Consider the following 18,872-nt stretch of genomic DNA (forward strand, 5'->3'; position numbering starts at 1 on the left):
GCTTGTTAATTGATTTCACGGACCCGGGTGATGAGTGTTGTATTGTGATGCCGGTTTGATAATGTAAATATGTGCATTTTCGATGCAGAGAGCGTGACGAATGACACTCGACAATGCCTTTCCATTGCCATTTTTCTCTCTCATGAATGGGACGATATCCCGCCAGAAATTACAGAGATTTCCATAGGCCTTGTGTTAAAGCCGGCAGCGTAATTGCGTGACAGGAGAGACCGGCATGACTCACACCTCATCTAAAAGGTGTTAATCAAGAAAGCTTGGAGAAATATCCCAATCACCACAGTTTAATTAAGTCGCGCGTCTCGCGCTGAACTGTCAGGGGGGGCTTCTGAAGGGCTGTTGAACTTCCCTGGGGAAGGAGAACAATCAGAGCAGATTGAGTAGGAGTTTTATTGAATGGGTAATTATTTGAATTTTACTCCCATTCATTCTTCCTCTGTGTGGGGCTTTATATGTAGCCTTTCTTAAATAAACCAGCATCTCTACTGGCACAAAAAATACCATTAACTTTCTGAACTTTACAAACACATATAGTGATTCAGGAACATCGGTAAGCACCAGCAGACATGGATGCTCATTTGCTGGCAATACAGAATGTGCTCGTGGTGAAAACGGAAACACTATGACTGAATGCTGCTCAGCAGTTCTGCAAGGATGTGATCCCAGTCTCTGTCCCTATAGTAACAGATAGTGCTTCGCGTTTCGGTCCAGTAGGGAAACAGAGTGTGGGGCTTCAGACAGCAGCAGAGCCTTAGGCAACTGAGCTGAAAACACCCTCCTCCATCCTGCTGTCACTGCCAAACACACTACTACTACCTATTGTCTCTGCTAAACACACTGCTCCTACCTACTGTCTCTGCCAAACACAGTACTCCTACCTTCTGCTAAACACACTACTCCTACCTTCTGCTAAACACACTACTCCTACCTTCTGCTAAACACACTGCTCCTACCTTCTGTCACTGCCAAACACACTAGTCCTACCTGCTGTCACTGCCAAACACACTACTCCTACCTGCTGTCTCTACCAAACACAGTACTCCTACATGCTGTCACTGCTAAACATCCTACACCTACCTGTTGTATTATAGACACACTACTCCTACCTGTTGTATTATAGACACACTACTCCTACCTGTTGTATTATAGACACACTACACCTACCTGTTGCACTATGGACACACTGCTCCTATCTGTTGTCAGTGTGGACACCCAACTCCTACCTGCAGTTTCTGACAATACCCCACACTGCCTTCAGTCAACACCAGCAACCCACAGCACCTATTAGTAACCCATACTACACCCCACACTCCCTTCAGTGAACACAAACAACCCACACCACAACCCATTGCCAGCAACCCACACTATCTTATCAGTAACCCACACTGCACCCCACACTGCCTTCAGCTACCTACAACACCCCAACACTGCATCTAGAAACAGCGCCACATACACATCAGTGCAACAAGACAGGAACTCCTTAACCAGATTTTACAGCCAAGCAACCTCAACTGCCTTTCACACTGTTTTTAATATCAGCCACTCGGATTTTAGTCTCGGTTCGCCACGGCCGAGCTCCAGCGCATCCGACAGAAGCTTCTGCCGTTCCCATCAGCCCACACTGCTCTCAGTCAGCTGTGCACAGTCTCCCACGCTAGGCCTGAGTTCGCTCCCCGCAGACAGGGGAGTGACGCCCCTGGCGGTGTCGTGCTCAGCCAGTCACAGTACCCCGCCGCCCACTGTCTGTCGGGCGTGTGGAGAGACGGAGGAAGGTCACACATCCCAGCCGCGGCATGAGAGGGGTGTATGTGCTACGTCTGTGTGGGCAGCTCACTATAAAGTGCTTCTTTTGGAGAACGATGGCTTGGCTGTTACTACCAATCCACTAATTATTATGCATTTGCAGAAGCTGCACTCCCTAAAAAATAATTTACAGTGTGTGTATGTGTGTAAAGAATTCATATATGCAGACATATGCCAAGGTTATGCATTAGGCTGTGGTCCCAAGATGGTCATCCTGAGGGTAGACTGAGCCCCAAAGCTCTATTGCCGTGCTATTGGCCACAACCAGGAGTGTATATCCACAAAAAGGAAAGTCCCACTGGGGATAGTGGTGGGGTCGCCATATCAGGGTGTCCTTGTCTTAATGCTCCCAGCAACCCTGCAGTTCATCTTTTGCCTGCGGGCTGCTTTGATGATGTTTAGTGGGGTAGGTCCTCCATTTGGCACCCATTATAATGTGATGCACTATGGGACTTGTAGTGTGAAAGGTAGCCAATGACTTTTGGTGCGAGTGAATAGGATTGCATCCATCTCTCTTCAGTGCTCCATTATGCCTGAGGATGTCACGATGAGCATGTGACCATTCCAAAAAGGGTGATATTCACGGAAAAAGGCATTTGGCGAATAACACTTGCCCCAGGCTGGGTTCAACATGGACCTGACAGCTTCGCAGTAGGAAAATTCCCAAAAAAGAGGTACTTAGCCCTCCACAGAAATGATCCACATCAAATTAAAATGAGAATTTATTTGATTCGTTTGAGTTCAGGTAATTAATTTGAATGGATGATGTCAAACGTGTGGTTAATGTTTAGCAAAGTGCTGCGAATTCAGCTGATCTCTGTTGTTTGTTCACTGAATCACCTCCCCCCAGAAAAAAAAAGAGTTTTTTGTGCATTAAGAAAGAGAATTTTTTTTTCAGGCCTGCTCCTTGTATCCAAAGTCTTGACCACAAGCTGGTAATCAATCCAAGACTGGTCTCTCATATTTTCCATTTCCACAGCCCACATCTTAAATGCTAAATGCGTGTCCCCCTGGGCCACACTGCAACGTTCCCCTTACATCAACACTGTTTTAAATGCATTACCCACCCCCCCCCCCCCCCCCCCCACCCCCAAATGACCCCTTGCCAATGAACCGACGGCCATAGCCGGCATCTCTTTAATTTTGAACACAAGTGTTCCTGCTTTACCTCCCACTGCGAGGGGGCTATCAGGGCTTTTATCTGGCTGCTCCTTTCCTGGAAGGATGGCGGGGGAAAGGCCAGCACTAACGGCTTACTCCGGTGGCCGCGACAGCTGCCGCAGCTCAAAACCCTCAGCGGACCACCCCCCACCCCCTCCCTCCCCCACCCTCCTGAGCCCCGTTACGTCCCGCCCCCCCACAGAGCCACGGCTCACCCCCAGCCTCCGCTGCATCTCTGTGGGCCCCCAGGCCCCCGTATCTTCCTCACCCCGGGTAAACAGACCCGCACCTCCCTCCCACCGTGGGCTCTGTGCCAGCTCCGCACGCCGGCATGTCCCGCTCACTCACACGGCCGCGGAGTGCTTCAGGCGATCCATTCGCCAAACGGCTGATCTCTGTACCCCAGTTACAGGGAACTGCGGCGAAAAAAAAGCACCCCTGCGCACTTTTCTTTCCAACCGGCCTCTATATTTAGCCAAGCACACTGTACATACAGTGCTGCGTGCGGCTCTTTGCAAAGTTATTTCCTTCATGTTGTTTTTTTCTCCTCTTCTGGGTCACCACTGCTGCGCTGCTGATCGAGTCTTTGATGCAACTGCACCGTGGCCTCTTTCTGGTGCTTAACGGTCCCTCATGGCTGTTTACCTGATCCATGCCCACACCACAGCTGTGAGATGGGCAGCATTACATTTTTTATGGTGATGTCATGACCCCCTGAATACTAGCTTGCTGTTCAAATGGTTCCACTTGGGTGGGTGCTTTATTTTATGGGTCGCAGTGAACCGACAAGCAAACGACGTTAAAATTTCAAGCCTGCTTTTGTACAGTTCAGTGTGTGTGTCTGCACAGCTACCTGTGGAGCAACCTGCACACACACCCCATCACAACCCCCCCCCCCCCACCCCCACCCACAGGAGATCCGAGTCCTTCATGCCACCCCTTAATCTGTGCTCCGCTCCAAAACACATGGGTGTCTGACCTTCCCCGTTGCTATGGATACGCTGCCAACCACACTTTCCCAACCGCCAGCTTTGTTTTGAAAGCAGAGGTGTCGCTCTTGATATAACATGACCAAGTGCTGGCAGGTATTCCTCTCACATTAGTGGAGCTGGCGAACAAACACTCCAAAATAACCCCCCACTTACTTATCAAACACATTCCCTGGAAACTCGATGGGGGGGCGGGGAGGGGGGGAGGATTTCGGGAGCAAAGGCTGCTCAGAAAATAACTGTTGTGACGCTTTAGCCAGTTCCAGACCGGGCATGGAAGAATGCCTGGTGGAATAATACAGAGGCCAGATTCTGCTTACTATCAGGGGGGGAATTCTGGGGGATTTTTGCACTACGCTGGCTGGAGTTCAGCCTATTTGTCATGTGCGGTTTGCAGTTTTGACCAGTGGCGTCCTTTTGGTTTTATTTAGTTGTATTTTTAGTTGTACGACATGAACCCATGGGGATTAAAATTTGAATAGCCCCACATGTCCTGCTGAAATTGTCCAGGCACCTCAATAGGACCCACCTAGACAACCAGGTGTGTCTCCAATTGGCCAGCCTTCGGGGAGGTGTTCCATGAAATGCCTGGATTTGGGAAACATGTTCCCCCACATGAATTTTCATGAAAACTATGAGAAGCTTAATAACGCTAATGAAAACATAACAAACTATGTAACATAACACACGCTCTACATAGCATAAAATAAGTCACGTACGAAAGGGTTAGATGCCTTATTTTATTCTGCATGGCTGTTCACAGGCCTGAGGAGAAAGCACAGTGCACCAGGCCTGGCCGCCTCTGGGAATGTGTGACTAACTGCTTGTTCCGCCTCAAGCCCCATTTAAAAAAACACTGCATACCTCCCAAGTCCAGATCATTAACATCAGCTCCCGCCGTTTAACCCCGACATCGCTGGCTCCCCTCCATCGACGGTCTGAAAAACGGAAAGAACGAGAACGACGGCAGAGGGACGGAAAGAATGTGCGGGAGAAAGAGCGGGAAAGCCGGTAAACGACACCGGGTCCAGCAGCGTTACTGTAACTCGGGCACGTGTACTTCCCCTGCCCAGCGAGGCCTGCAGGCATGTCACCCATTGACCGGTGACTGGAGAGCGTGTAAGTGGCGCTGTCAACGCGCGGACATAAATAAAGCTAAAGATAGGGCAACAGGGCCCCGGCCAAGGGTCAGCCAGAGCTTTTAATAGAAACCCTCTGATTAATAAAAGGTTGCTGGGCTATTTTCGACCTTGGGTCTTGGAAAAATTGCTGCGGTCTCCAATCACATGACTGACCGAACCCGCATCGTTCCTACCCGCCTCCCCCACACCCTTCCCTAAAAAATAAAATCTGAGAATGCAGGACAGGGTGTGGGTGATATACCTGCCAAGGCTTCTGGTTTTGAATTCCTGCAACATGTGTTTAATGCTGGCCCATGAATTAGTATTCCTGTATGTGTTATTTGTCTAGCTGATATGTTTACACAGGGTAATTAAGTGGCTTGCTCAAAGGTACAACAGCAGTGTCCAACCAGTAAACTTGTCACAAACCCCATACCTTAAACTGTGTCAATCACACCAGACACAAAATTTGACAAGTGCTTTGTAATAATTCACCTGAAAAAACAAATTAAAATTAAAATTAAATTTGGTTAACCATGTTTAGGGTACAAAGAGAAGTAATGATTGCTTTATATGAGATTCATATTGGCCAGAGTTAAGGAGATGGGAGTGATTTTTGGTGAAATCTCTGAAGTCTCAATGATTCAGGAAAGGGCGAACACTGATAACAGTTGGTCTTTGACATTCTCAATGGAACTGATCGGTCAGGTTGGCATTCAAAAATAGGGGTTTAAACAGTATAAAACGGAGACTTTGGAACTAGTATGCATGTAATTCACTGAGATGTAATTAACAGAAAAGCATCAAATGACTTCTCGGTGTACACCAAACATGGTCAGATTTTGAGTTTGCCATGATAGATACACTTTAGGAAAAGATGCCTGTAACCAGAAGGTTGCTGGATCAGATCCCAGGATGGGACACTGTTGCCGTAACCCTGAGCAAGGCATGTCTGGGAAAGAGAAGGGGGACTCCAAGTATCTTTGTTGCCACCTACTGGCAAAAGACATATGCACTGCAAATGACAGCAAGGGGGGGAAAAAAACATCTCTGACGGAGACAGTGGTTAAACAGAAAAAGACGAGAAATCAATCTATGGATAGCCCAGTGGTTCCTCTGGCTCGGAAACAGCGCTCAGTGACAGACATTCCATTAGCTCCAAAACAGTTAGCTAATTTGCATTTCGGAACAATGAATACTATTTACACAGTCAATAAGTTAACCGAGTTCAGCAGTTAGGTCAGCAGTGCTGTCTTTCCAAGACTCCAGAGCAGGTATTCTATGCAACAGCTTGCTTACCTCTTCACACATAATCATAACTTAAAACCACATTTGAAAAGTGCACATCATGGCCACAAAATAACACTCTCTCATAGAGTAAACCTTCACAGCAGAACCTTCAGAATAAAGTAGTTAGACACTGTATGATAGATACATTTAATAATACCAGGGTTTCACCCAGTGCTGAACACGTGCAAAGAAGCGGTGCTTTAACAACCGAGCGTTTCACAAAGACAGTGGCCTTGCTGCCTATAACTCTTAAATCAACATGCGGGCCTTGCTCCGCTCCATCCGTGTAATCGACTTAAAGTTATGTAACCCTGACTGTGGTCCTGATTGGTTTATTACTGCTGGGGGCAGAGGTCAAAGTCAGCATATTACAACAGAAGCGTGCCATTTCTAGTGTCCTTCCTAAGGGGCTCTCTGCTCCATGATGCAGAAACACTGAAAAAGCCAAGCAACCCAGTACAGTTTCACACACACACATCCATTTTACATTACATTATTGTCACTTAACAGACACTCTTATCCGATGCAACTTACATAAGTTACAATTTTATCCATTTATACAGCTGGATATTTGCTGAGGCAATTGTAGATTAGGTACCTTGCCCAAGGGTATAGCAGCAGTGCCCCAGCAGGGAATCGAACCAGAAACCTTTCCATTAGAAGCCCTACTCTGTAACACTATACTACACTGCCATCTCATTTTACCTGAATGACCACCAGAACATTCCCACTCCACACGATTGTATAATTAATGCCTATGTAAAAGCACTCTGATTCTCAACACTAATTGTTGGCATTACTGGTACTTTGTATTACAATAGCTTGCTTACAGTTCTTGCGTTTAGGCTGGTGGGGAAGTTTTTTCAGCTTGATAGATTTGATAGATTAAGTTAATTGAATCAGAGGGCTAGCAAAACAGGCTGATGAACTGGGGTTGCTTGCAAATCATGTGGAGCCATGAAGTCAAAGCAATGTATGGCCAAACAAAGAAGCCTGATACTAGCAGCGTAGGCCTTCAGCGGGCATGGCTGCTGTCACACAGTGATTAATGAAATGGAAGTCATCTGAGCCTGAGCACGGCCCAGGGATAGGGTGTGAATATGGCACTATGTCATGACTCAGTCCCCATTCATGCCAAAAGTGAAAGTAATCGGCTAGTCATCTTCCCCAGAGTTGTCAGGTGCATGCTGGGAAATAGGAGAGGGGGGTTGGCGGAGATCGCATCTCCAGCGTATGGCCAGTGATGGCATTCCCCACCCAAACCTGACACCGCACCCGCTGGTGCTCTCTGCTGACATCTCAAAAATGACTCCGCCCAGCACAAATGGGAAGTGGTGACTCTGATGGTTCGTTATGTCACGGGGGGTCGTGGGCACCATGGAGACGCTACGAAAGCAAAGCGTCTCCTCATGGCAACATGAGTCAGCGTGATGCCAGAGTCAGCTGCTGGACCTCCTCGCTCCTCAACCTTTGACCCCCTGTCTGACACAGGGCACTGTGACATCACACCCGATCATGTCCAGACTCTGACATCCTCAGATCAGAACACAATGTCATGTCAAAGAGCAGCACACACCGCCCTCTATTCTAACTGGGCCTCCAGTTCAAATTGACCAAGCAGCTTCTTGGAAGGAGAGAGTACAAAGCCAAAATCCTTTCATCTATGTTTTTTTCACCCATCCATGAGCTTAGTGTTTTGGTGAAGCTCTCACAGTGCAGTACTTTCATACCATTTACAACACGGTTGGATAATTAAAATATGGGAGGACTACCCACAACCTGTCCGGGACAAAGACTGACAGTTTTACAGGGGGCTGAGAAGGTAGCTGTTATATTGAATAGGGGTCATATTGAGCCAATGTGGTGGTGATGCCAGCAGTAGCGGATGTGAGACGAAAACAGATCCACCTGTCTCAATGAAGTGACTCACTCAAAATCATACAACATAAGGGGATCAGCACAGGGGTTGTCAAACCACCCAAACCCACAATCTACTCGATCATGACTTGCCCCTTATTAAACCATTTTGATGTATTAAAATAACATTGTGTAAATGATTCCATACAGTGCTGGGCCTGAATGTCTACCATACATTTTTATGTGGTATAATTCATATTTCATATTTAACTTCAACCCTTATCACAAGCCACCAGTGGGTCCCCTAGCGGATCACATGACTCTCGTGACCGTGTCCCATGCATCGCCCTGGTTCGCTGGCGCTCAAGGACACAGAGGGAGCCCTGCAAGGGGAGTGGGTCACGAGTGTATAGGCACCGTACGCTGAGAGACACGCACGCACATCCCCGGCGAGCAACGCAAAGCGCACGTGTCCCGCGCTGGGCGGGTGGTATTTTTGGGACTTGCCCCGCGTTCCCCCTCTGCTCTTTGGCGGGTGACAGTGACAGCGAAAGTGACAGCGAGAGATTGCTCGCTCGGACAGATGGAGGAGGACGGGAGGTGGGAGTATTGTTGTTTGTTTGTAACCATGGCGACGCAGCCCCTGTGCCAGCTGATGTGGCACAGATAGACCGCAGTGTGATTCACGGTATCTGGACCCGGCCTTCGGAGACCGTTATGTGGCAAAAATGGGACAGAGGAGCCATTACAATGTCTCGCTTGTTCGTTTTTTTACGTTACAACCTTTATGTATAAAAGTGTTGCCAGTCACTTAAAAGGCCTCTTAGTCATAAATGTTTGCTTCTCGGTTCAGTGTAAACTTTACCTTTGCCTGGGCAGTGTGGTTTTTGAATCACTCCAAATGATCATTTCAGCTTGAACATGCCTGATAATTATTTCTCTCCATCTGTAACGAAACTGCAAACAGAACGTTCCAGTGACAGAGTTTCTGACCGATAAGAGAGATGGATGGACAGTTAAATACACCGATAGATTCTTTTGTTTCTGTATTCCTCATCTGTAAATATACAAAATGAAGTTGCGCAGAATCACCCACTAAAGATGGATCGGTCTTGATGGCCAAGATGATGGAACATTTAAACCAGATGCTTGGTCTAACTGTATCAGGTTTTCTTTTTTTTTTTCCAATTCATTCAATATACTCTTTCTGAAACGTATTTCTAAAGGATCGATTCAATTTTTGTCTTTTTAAATAGTTCCAACAGAATTTTCATTTTCAGTCAGCTTTTTATACAGTTTTCTGTCCACCATTGCAGTAGCAGTAGAGTTTACAGGCAAAAGTAAATAAGCATTAGACAAAATCACATTTTTTTATGTAAAAATATGTTGTGGTTATTAAATTTCTTTTTTCCGCATATCTACCTGATGAATAATGAGTAAAAAAAATAGAAAGTAGAGTGATAAGCATTAACTTGATAATAGCTTCAAAACGACCTACAGGCTGCCTTCAGTACTTAACTTTTTACTTCCATGATATACCGGCATATGTTGAATAAAAATGAAAGCTAATAAGCCTGTAGCTGTTTGCTGAGTTTCAACCAGAGGGCTGGGATAACCGTGACAAAACCTTTTATGAGGTTCCGATTGCTTGTGGCGGTAAATACTGTCCTCATGTGGATATTTCCAGTACAACCATTCAGAATGTGAGGAGGCTGCAAAATAAAATCTTAGGAAGTACATTTATAATCGTTAGATCGGTTAAACATTTTAACACTTATTGGTTGAGTTCACCTCATAACACCTATAATTCCACAATGTATTTGCATGTGTTTGATGAAAGGGCAAGTAAATAAGCTTGCATATGGGTGTTGCGTTTTATGCGCGTGGAGCTGGTATAACTGACAAAACTTTTCTCAAAGTTCTGACTGCGTGTGGTATTAAATGCTTATATGCAGCTAGCTATAGCATACCTGTTTTATGCATGATTTGAGTTAGGTAAAGCTGTTTTCACAACCTTTCTTGTAAACATGCAAGCTAACCAGCGTATAGTACACATGACTAACGTTATATTACCTATCAGGTGACTAGAAATAGCCACCATTTTTCATCTGGCAGCAAGATGACAACTATATGCTGCGACAATTCCTTTGTATAGGCGTGTAGAGCTGCTGCGTTTGCTGTTTGCAGTTGATTTGTGTTGGAATTATGTTTGTGACGTTGTAATGTTAAACTAAGCAAAGATCACAGTGTGCGTATGCTCTGCTTGCGTCTGGCGGAGACAATGCTCTCTACCATTATCCAGCTTTTCGCAGCAGCGCCCACCATGACGTCACAACGAAGTCTATATATCATTCTCCTGCGGCGAAGGAAAGCAAATGGATGTGCAATGGTTGCCTTTCAACGTAAGTAATAAATACTCTATTTAATATTTTAAGTCAGTGTAACCACTACATGTACGAGTCCCATGTTTCACTTACGTTTATATTTTGTCTCTCTTATCCAAAACGACGTACAAGATGAGTACATTTAACGTTACGTTTACATGTTTTAGATCTAGCAGATGCGCTTGTCCAGAGCGACGTACCACATTGGAGTAGATAACGTTACACTAGCTTTGTATACATCCAGTAGACGCTTTTATCCAGAGCGACACAAAGGACATCTAACAAAACGACTGAAAACGTTACACAAACAGGGAGACAACAAATACCTACCCCAACACAATATCAATAATAACAATAATGATTAAAATTAAGTAACTAACCTTAACTGTTAAGATGGTTTAACTAAAATGGTTTAACAAAGGCCGCTACAGTCAAACTAAACTATCAACAATTTTAGTGTCATTAAATATATTTAATAAATAAAAAGGGCCAACCAGTGATGTGTATGTAATGACCACATTAGTGTGAAAGTGTGAAGGCTCCAGTCTGAAATAATATAATTTAACATTATGCTTGTGTAAATTGCCATAAATAGAAACAAAGTCAGGTTAAAATTAAAGCTGGGAAATGGCAGGAAAGAACAGGGAAGCCGTGCAACACAGTGCCATCACAAAGGCGAGCCTTCCTGTGCAGAACTGGTGCAAAAGGCACCAACCACAGAGGATGAAATGGTGACAGGGACCGAGGAATGATTGAGCGGACTGGAGGAATGACGGACAGCGATATAGAGAGACTGAGAGATGGATGAGTACGGAAGAGGTGGGGATTGTGAGGGAAAGTGAGCAGGCAGGCAGAGAAGGTAAGGGAGTTGGACAGAGCGGTGGCGGAGGGAGAGAGACACCTGGGAGGAGGAGATGACGCACAGATGTGGGAGAATCAGATGTGGCTGTGTGTTGAAGGTGTATCGTATTTGTTGCCCTATACACTGTAGTTGTACAAATCTGATAGTACTGTGTCCTCAAACAGACCTTGCTCTCAGCTGAGAACTGTCTCATTGTGGAACTGTATACATCCTGTCCCCGTACTGTCGCTATACTTACTGTATGCACTTTTGTAGGTTGCTTTGGATAAAAGCGTCTGCTAAATAAATAAATGTAAATGTAAATGTGTTGCACACTTGAAGAATAAGGCCATCTACAAGTGTGTATGGTTGATAGTGGGTTTATTCTGCCAAACTTTGTTGAAGGAGGACATTGCAAAGTCAAGAGCGATACTGGTTTTCATGCCATGAACTACCCTGCTCACTGCTTCATTGGCTCTTTATGCCAACTACTGAAACTTTACCAGCCTCTAGCGCCACCTAGTGTGCACTTTGCACATCACAGAAAAAATGAATAATCTTCAGTTAACCAATAGGGACATTACAAAACGGAAACCATGGACAAACATGTAGACTGCCTGGAAATGTATAAAAGAAATAATAAATTATTAACAAAACATGTTTTGGGGGCCTGTTTTTCATGTCTGTTCACATGGTATGTTTCTCACATATAGAAGGAAGAGAGAGAGACTAAAACATGGACAGAGAGAGAGGGAGTAACTGAAGGAGGTCATGTTGATGGAGATAGAGTATGCAGGAGGATATAAGATAGGATAAGATAAGAAGAGCCTTATTGTCATTGTTCAGGACAACGAAATTACAGTTGCTGCAGCATGTCAGTGTCATGACAACATATAACAAGAAAAAAATTCAACAAGAATATATACCAAATGTGTGAATATATAAAATGTGAGGAGTATATGGAAAATAAATAATAATAATAAGGTGACTGTGCATTGACAGGAACAGTCAGCAGAGTATGTAGAAGTGTCTGCACACCTGAAGTTATGGTACAGTAGTAATGGTATATAAAGGAGAGAGCACTGATGGAGGAGCAGTGGAGAAAGAAATGACAACGAAGGTGGAAATGAGGAAGGAGTGGGTGCAGATGGAGAACGGCGGAATAAGAGGGAAGTACAGCAGAAAACGGGAGGAGCTCCGAAAAAGCACACTCAAAACAGGAGAGAAGAGAGGAAGAGGAGAAACTTACTCCTTTTTAAAAAGGCTGATGGAGAGGAAGTCAGGGCCAAAGAAAATTTCCAAGATTAGATTATGGTCACAGTCAGTGATGTTCTGGGAAAAGTGTAAGAAAGAAAGATGAAAAAGTGCAGAATCAGTTGAGAAGACAGGAGGAGGGATATAAGTGGGAGGCTACAACTGGCAACAAGGCCAGGAAGAGTCCCTCATGTAGAGTCAAATCCGCAGGTAGAGTAAAACTCTCAGGTAGAGTCAAATCCTCATGTAGAATCAAATCCTCAGGTTGAGTAAAACCCCCAGGAAGAGTCAAACTCTCAGGTAGAGTCAAGTCCTCAGGTAGAGTCAAACCCTCAGTTAGAATCAATCCATTGGGAAGTGTCAAACCTCAGGATAGCTGCCATTCTGCTTTACTCTGGGCCTGCAGGTGATCTGTCTGTGACAACCAAGTCATATTGCAAATGCTCATTAATGATTATTATCTGAATAATAATTATTCTGTTTTCTTCATTTCCTTTGACAGTACAGTGATGCACACAACCATTCCCACACACTGAAAATACACTAAAAGACTGTAAGTCTTAATTAAAATTCCCCGAAGTATGAGATGAACTAAATAATAGTCTGTTGTTGTACATTTTGTACATTTCATAACTGGAATTTACATTAATAATTTGCAAAAAGATCTGTAACTTTACTGGATAGATATTTGGTATGTGCTATAGTATCTGCATGTTGCTTTAGTCTATGCATAAGGGTGAGTGTGGTTTTGAATGAGAATCCGAATTCAGCATTCCTGATGCACACTAATAGTATTCATATCTTCCCATAAAGCTAGTCTCTAGGGGGCAGTATAAATGATTTTTTTTTGTTTGCCCAAGATGGATTATTATAACTGGTTCTGTGGTTTCCCTCATGACAAATTGGCATTAAATATAACTTTATCTAGAATCTGCATACTAACTTTTGTATCAACCCCTGCATGCATCTACATCTTCTGGTTCACTCCAGTCAATAAGCAATAGGGTATTTGATGGTTGATAGAGAATCACTGACCTACAACATGAAACAGGAAACAACAACTCTGCTTTAAGGAAAGCAACAACAAGTTCTAAAATATTTTGAAAAAAATGTTTTAATCAATCAAGAATAGCACAGTAGAACATGTAAGGAATCAGTACAAGAATACAGACTTCACCTGCAAAAAAAAATTCAGATGTAGGCTGCACAAAGTATACACACAACCGGATGAATGAAAGGGCAAACGCAGGAAGTCCAGGAATTTGCAAAGATGTGCAATGAATTATCAACATGTGAAAAAAGGGATCAGTCCCAGTGACTAACAAATAGAAAAGGAAGACCCCAAAACACAGCAAAAATAATACAAAAATAAATATTTGCAAACACAAATGAAATATATTTGCATCATGAAGTAGTTGAAGTTAAACTGATTTGTAGAAGACCTGAGATAAGTACTTTTTCAAAGCCATGACTCAAGCCAATATGATGTTTGCAGGTTTTGTTCAGTAAGACAGAGCTGGACAGTCTGGACAGTTTAAGACCACTGAGTTGCTCATAACTTACACTTGCTGAATTTAATGCCGAAAGCTATTAAAACGATTTACTGACTATAAACCCATTTCGTAACAGTGATGTTCAGATGCATCCTAGAAACAATGAGAGGATGTTGAGTCTAAAAAAAGGAGTGCAGACAGCATAACCATAAAAAGGCTAACATAAATTTACTTCAGATGATAACTCAGAAACTGATTCCACAAATCTAAAACTGTTATTCCTGTCAGTGTAATCTGACATACAGTCATTTTCAATGAAATGATTACACAATCAATAATAAATATTGGGGTGATGCTTCTGGTTCAGCTGGTTGCCTATTATCTGAATGAAAATGACTCAGATGTTCCCAGTTAGAAAATGTGTTTTTAAAAATCCCAGAATGCATTGCTGCTAGCATCTGCTAGACCTGTAAACAATTATCAACATAGTGTAAGACCAAAAGTTCATTTTGTATGTATTGTTTGTAACAAAACAATATGTTGACCTAAACTGAAGCCCTAGTGATTTGCTATAAAGTTTTTCTTAGTCCACTGTAGAAGAAGTGTGGTTGGTTCCTGTAAGACAGAACACTCTGTCTCTCACCATGACGTATAGTACATTCAGGCATTTTCCAGAAACAGGTAAACTTGTAACAGTGATAAAAATCCAACAGATCTGTGAAAGAATATAGCTCAGTAAAAAGGATACATCAACATTAGCTAACACCATCTGCAAAAGTATCTCCTGGTGAACTGATGAAATTGCAGACAAAAGTGCAGAAAACTGAAAGAATAGTAGCACTTCTTTCTCAGTGCAAGAGGCCCTTCTTTTTTAAAGAGGGCATAAAAGAATTACACTAAGGTGCTTGGTTTTATCCCTGATGGGGACTGGAGTGACAGAACAAACTAACATATTAAAATGCAGGACATTTGAAATGATCTCATACTGATTCTGCAATAAGGGTTGATTGCGACAGACTCCCTGAGAGTGCTCTGTGTGTGTGTGTGTGTGTGTGTGTGTGTGTGTGTGTGTGTGTGTGTGTGTGTGTGTGTGCTTCACTCTCTTGCACCAGTTCTCTTCTGTCATAACAAACCCACCGAGTGGTATTTGTGTTGTCTGTCAGAATAGGTTCAATACTGCTGAAGTGAAAGGCAAAATCAATCTCTGTAACATAAAGAGTGACAGGGGAGTCAGCCCACCGCAAACTGTAAGAATTGTTTGGTATTCACAACCAGATGTCGGATTCAGAGGTCACTTTTCGGGAGTCACTTTTAAGTGAAGTAAAGGAAGGAACTGAGCCCACGTATGACTAACAGACGCCGAACAGCCGCTGCAGCTCAGGTCAGAGGTTCCCTGCAAAGCTCCCCCTAGTTCTCCTGCTCTTTCATTGTGTTGGAGTTGAAGTAGATGACGGTGACCGTGATGTCATCGCGGTACATCCGCGCCGTGTCCTCCGGCAGGGACAGCATGGCGGCCAGGCGCTCCTGGTCGACCTCGCCGTATTCGTTGAGGCCAATGGCGTGCCGGATGAGGTGCGTGGCGGAGTTGGCGTCGAGGTGGGGAGCAGCCGGGGCGGGGCACTCTAGTGGCTGGCCGCGTGCCCGGCCCGCACCCACCTGCCACTCGCGGGCGAACAGCGCCCCCTGCTGCCGAAGGCCCGTCAGGTGCTCCGCCACCAGCTGCACCGCCTCCTGGCTCTCCAGCATGTCCCACAGCCCGTCCGACGCCAGGATCAGGAAGCGGTCTCCGGGCCTCAGCCGGTGATAGGTCAGCTCCGGCGCTGCCTCCAGATAAGGAGGCGTGAGGTAGTTTGGGGGCGTGTACTGGTAGACGGCCAGGTCCTCCAGGTCCCGGGCATCCTCCAGGACACTCCTCTGCAGCTCACGGCTCCACTTGAAGCGGACGTCTCCGAAAGCCCGCAGGGGCATGAGGATCCCCAGCAGCCTCTCGTCTGCCACCACCGTGTCCTGCTCCGCCTCGGGGTGCCGGGACCGGACCCTCTCCACCTCCACCCCGTTGGTGGCGTTGTGGTCGCGGGACAGCGGCACGGCGCTCCAGCTCCCATCCCCTGCCTGCGCCCCCAGCACGGCCCGGCAGTCCCCGGCGTTGGCCACGTGGACACCCTCGCCGTCCACGAACGCCACGCAGGCCGTGGAGCCGGCGAAGGCCGTCTGCAGCGCCGCGCTCCGCAGCGGGTCGCTCTCCAGGGGCGCCTGGGCCTCCAGGGAGATGTCGGCGTCCAGCCTGCGGAAGGCGCGATCCAGGGCGTCCTGGGGGCTCATGCCTTCCAGGTGCTCCTCTCCGGCCAGCAGCTCCTGCCAGAAGAGACGGAGGTGCTCGGCGTAGAGCGGGGACGACTCGCGGTAGTTGTAGTCATTGTGGTGCTTGTACCACTGCAGGAGGGGTGGCACAGGCCTGCGGCTCTCCACGGCGTCCTCAATCTCCTCCAGGCTCCTCTGGGGCATGAGCGCCACGGCCGCGTAGTAGAGCAGCCGCTCGCTGACCGTCTGGGCGCAGGCGTGGCCGCAGTGCCCGTCGAACACCCCGAACATCATGCCCCTGGTCTGCAGGCAGGTGGCGCTGCTGCGCCGGTCCTCGTTGGGCGTGTTGGCGGCTAGCTGGTTGCTCTCGAACCTGAGCACGGCGCTCTGGCCCCTGCCCTCCAGCTCAGGCACCCGCACGGACTGCTCGTTCGCCTGCAGGATGCCGTCGACTTGCGCCGGCGTCAGCTGGTAGTCTGGGTCCTCACCAGCTGAGGAGGAGTGCCGCGGGGCCCGGGGACCAACGCCGGGGCCCAGGGCACAGTCTCTGTGGGAGGAGGGCCCACGCAGCCAGGCCTTGCTGGGCCGGAGACCCAAACAGCAGCACTGAGAGGCCATTCCGCGCTGGACATGGCAGAGAGAAAGCAGGTGGGGCAAGGCAGTCCCCTTAGCACAGTGTGATAGGAGTGAGGACACTGTAACTGACATCATGGCTCTGAGGAGGGAGAGGTGCTGTAACTGCTGGAAGCCAGGACCCCCGTCAGGTCACATTACCTGCAGGACAAGGAAAAAAGCCAGTATAATGAGCTATTTAACAGTTACTTAAACTTCAGTCAGTTATTTAACAGCAGATGTGTTACATGTATTACTCTGACCATTTGTTGCTAAAAGCATACTGTAGTAGCCACATCTTTTCCAATAAACATTTAAATATAGCCTATTTGTTTGTAAATCAGTTTTGTGTCATTCTCTCTTGGAGGAAAATCACACGGTCTGTCTAACATCTCTCCCAAATTAATTATGGTGTAGGCTGGATATGCACCACAGGCTGGTGCCCGTTCACAATGCGGGGTGAATGTCATGGTCGGTTAACATAAATATCGGGCCAGGTACCGTAGATAGAAAACAAATTCGAATGAGCAGTTTTCCTAAATATTATCATCAATACCGCAACGTCATGGCCCATTGGCACCAAAGTAGTGTGGCATATTCTTCAGCTAGTTAGCCGATAACAAATGTCTCTAGCTGGCTGCCAATTACTCATGTAACAGAAATGTATGAAATAGCTATAGCTTCTGTAGCTATATCTAGCCAGTTTGCATGTGACAACATACGGCCCACAAAGATCATTTTACTGTTGCGTAAACTCTCCAGCATTGCACTATTAATAAAGTTGCTGAACAGACCATATTTGCAAGCTAGCTACCTAGCTAGCCAGCTAGCTGGTTACAACGGCATCAATTGTCTTGTCTGGCTATATAACTGGGCAGCTATCGACTGCATGATGTTAACTTTTCGCAATTATGATACGGTGAGAGGTCTTCTAAATAATGAAACACGATCTGTAACAAACTGTTAAATAAAATCTTACAGCGACAGGAAACATTAAGTGAAGATTCACCCCTCGCTATGTGGGCGTAAATGATCCAGCTAGCTGGCTCATAAGCATACGTTAGCAGATTTTAAGAGGATTTTCCCTTATTCTTTACCCGTTATCGATTCATTACTCAAATGACACTGCTATCTCGCTACCCAGAGAGCTACTAATGTTTTTTTAAAAGAAGTAAAAGGACGCGTCACCCATCAGAGCAGTCACGGAGAGACATGGTGCGTACGGCTCCTTGTGGTTCCCCGCCCCGCCCTCTTTGCTCAGCGCCTGCTCGCCTTCTTGCCCACACCGTCTCCCACGCTCAGCGGCACCGCCCCTGCACTGTGATTGGACGAAGCATTTTCATGCCGCTCTGATTGGTTGACTGGGGATAATGTGGGCTACGTGGGCTTTGTTTATGACAAAGCTCCGCCCTTTGCTGCAAGTACAGCGATTTTTTACGTCAAAACCGGAGATATTTGCATCAGCAGTTACGTTTGTTTGTCAGATGTGTGTGGTTTGTTGGTGTTTACAAAAGTTTTTAGGAAACAGAACATGTATGTCTTTGTTTATAATACGAGAGTAGAAACGTTTGAAACAAACAGACAACGGCATGAAAAGACTTACTCTGGATAGTATTTTTTTCCAATACTAGAGAAATCTGTGAAAACGACTTTAGGAGGAGAATTGTAGCGGCTTTCCGCACGAATATTTGCCAACGCTGAGCGGGTGCATCACCCCATATGAGATTTGGGGATATCACTCTATCCAG

The 18,872-nt window shown here is 46.0% G+C and overlaps 1 protein-coding gene across 1 annotated transcript; it reads right to left on the minus strand.

The window, feature by feature from the left end:
• Positions 1-15,282: 15,282 nt before the first annotated feature.
• Positions 15,283-18,368, minus strand: LOC118788240 (pyruvate dehydrogenase [acetyl-transferring]-phosphatase 2, mitochondrial-like). The gene is made up of 2 exons (XM_036544195.1): positions 18,313-18,368; positions 15,283-17,286 (listed from the first exon to the last, which is right to left on the minus strand). Exon 2 carries the CDS (start codon positions 17,221-17,223, stop codon positions 15,619-15,621), a length of 1,605 nt encoding a protein of 534 aa, XP_036400088.1. The 5' UTR covers positions 17,224-17,286; positions 18,313-18,368; the 3' UTR covers positions 15,283-15,618.
• Positions 18,369-18,872: the final 504 nt, after the last annotated feature.

Source organism: Megalops cyprinoides, chromosome 13 (assembly GCF_013368585.1).
Source record: "Megalops cyprinoides isolate fMegCyp1 chromosome 13, fMegCyp1.pri, whole genome shotgun sequence".
In the NCBI taxonomy this organism is placed as follows: domain Eukaryota; kingdom Metazoa; phylum Chordata; class Actinopteri; order Elopiformes; family Megalopidae; genus Megalops; species Megalops cyprinoides.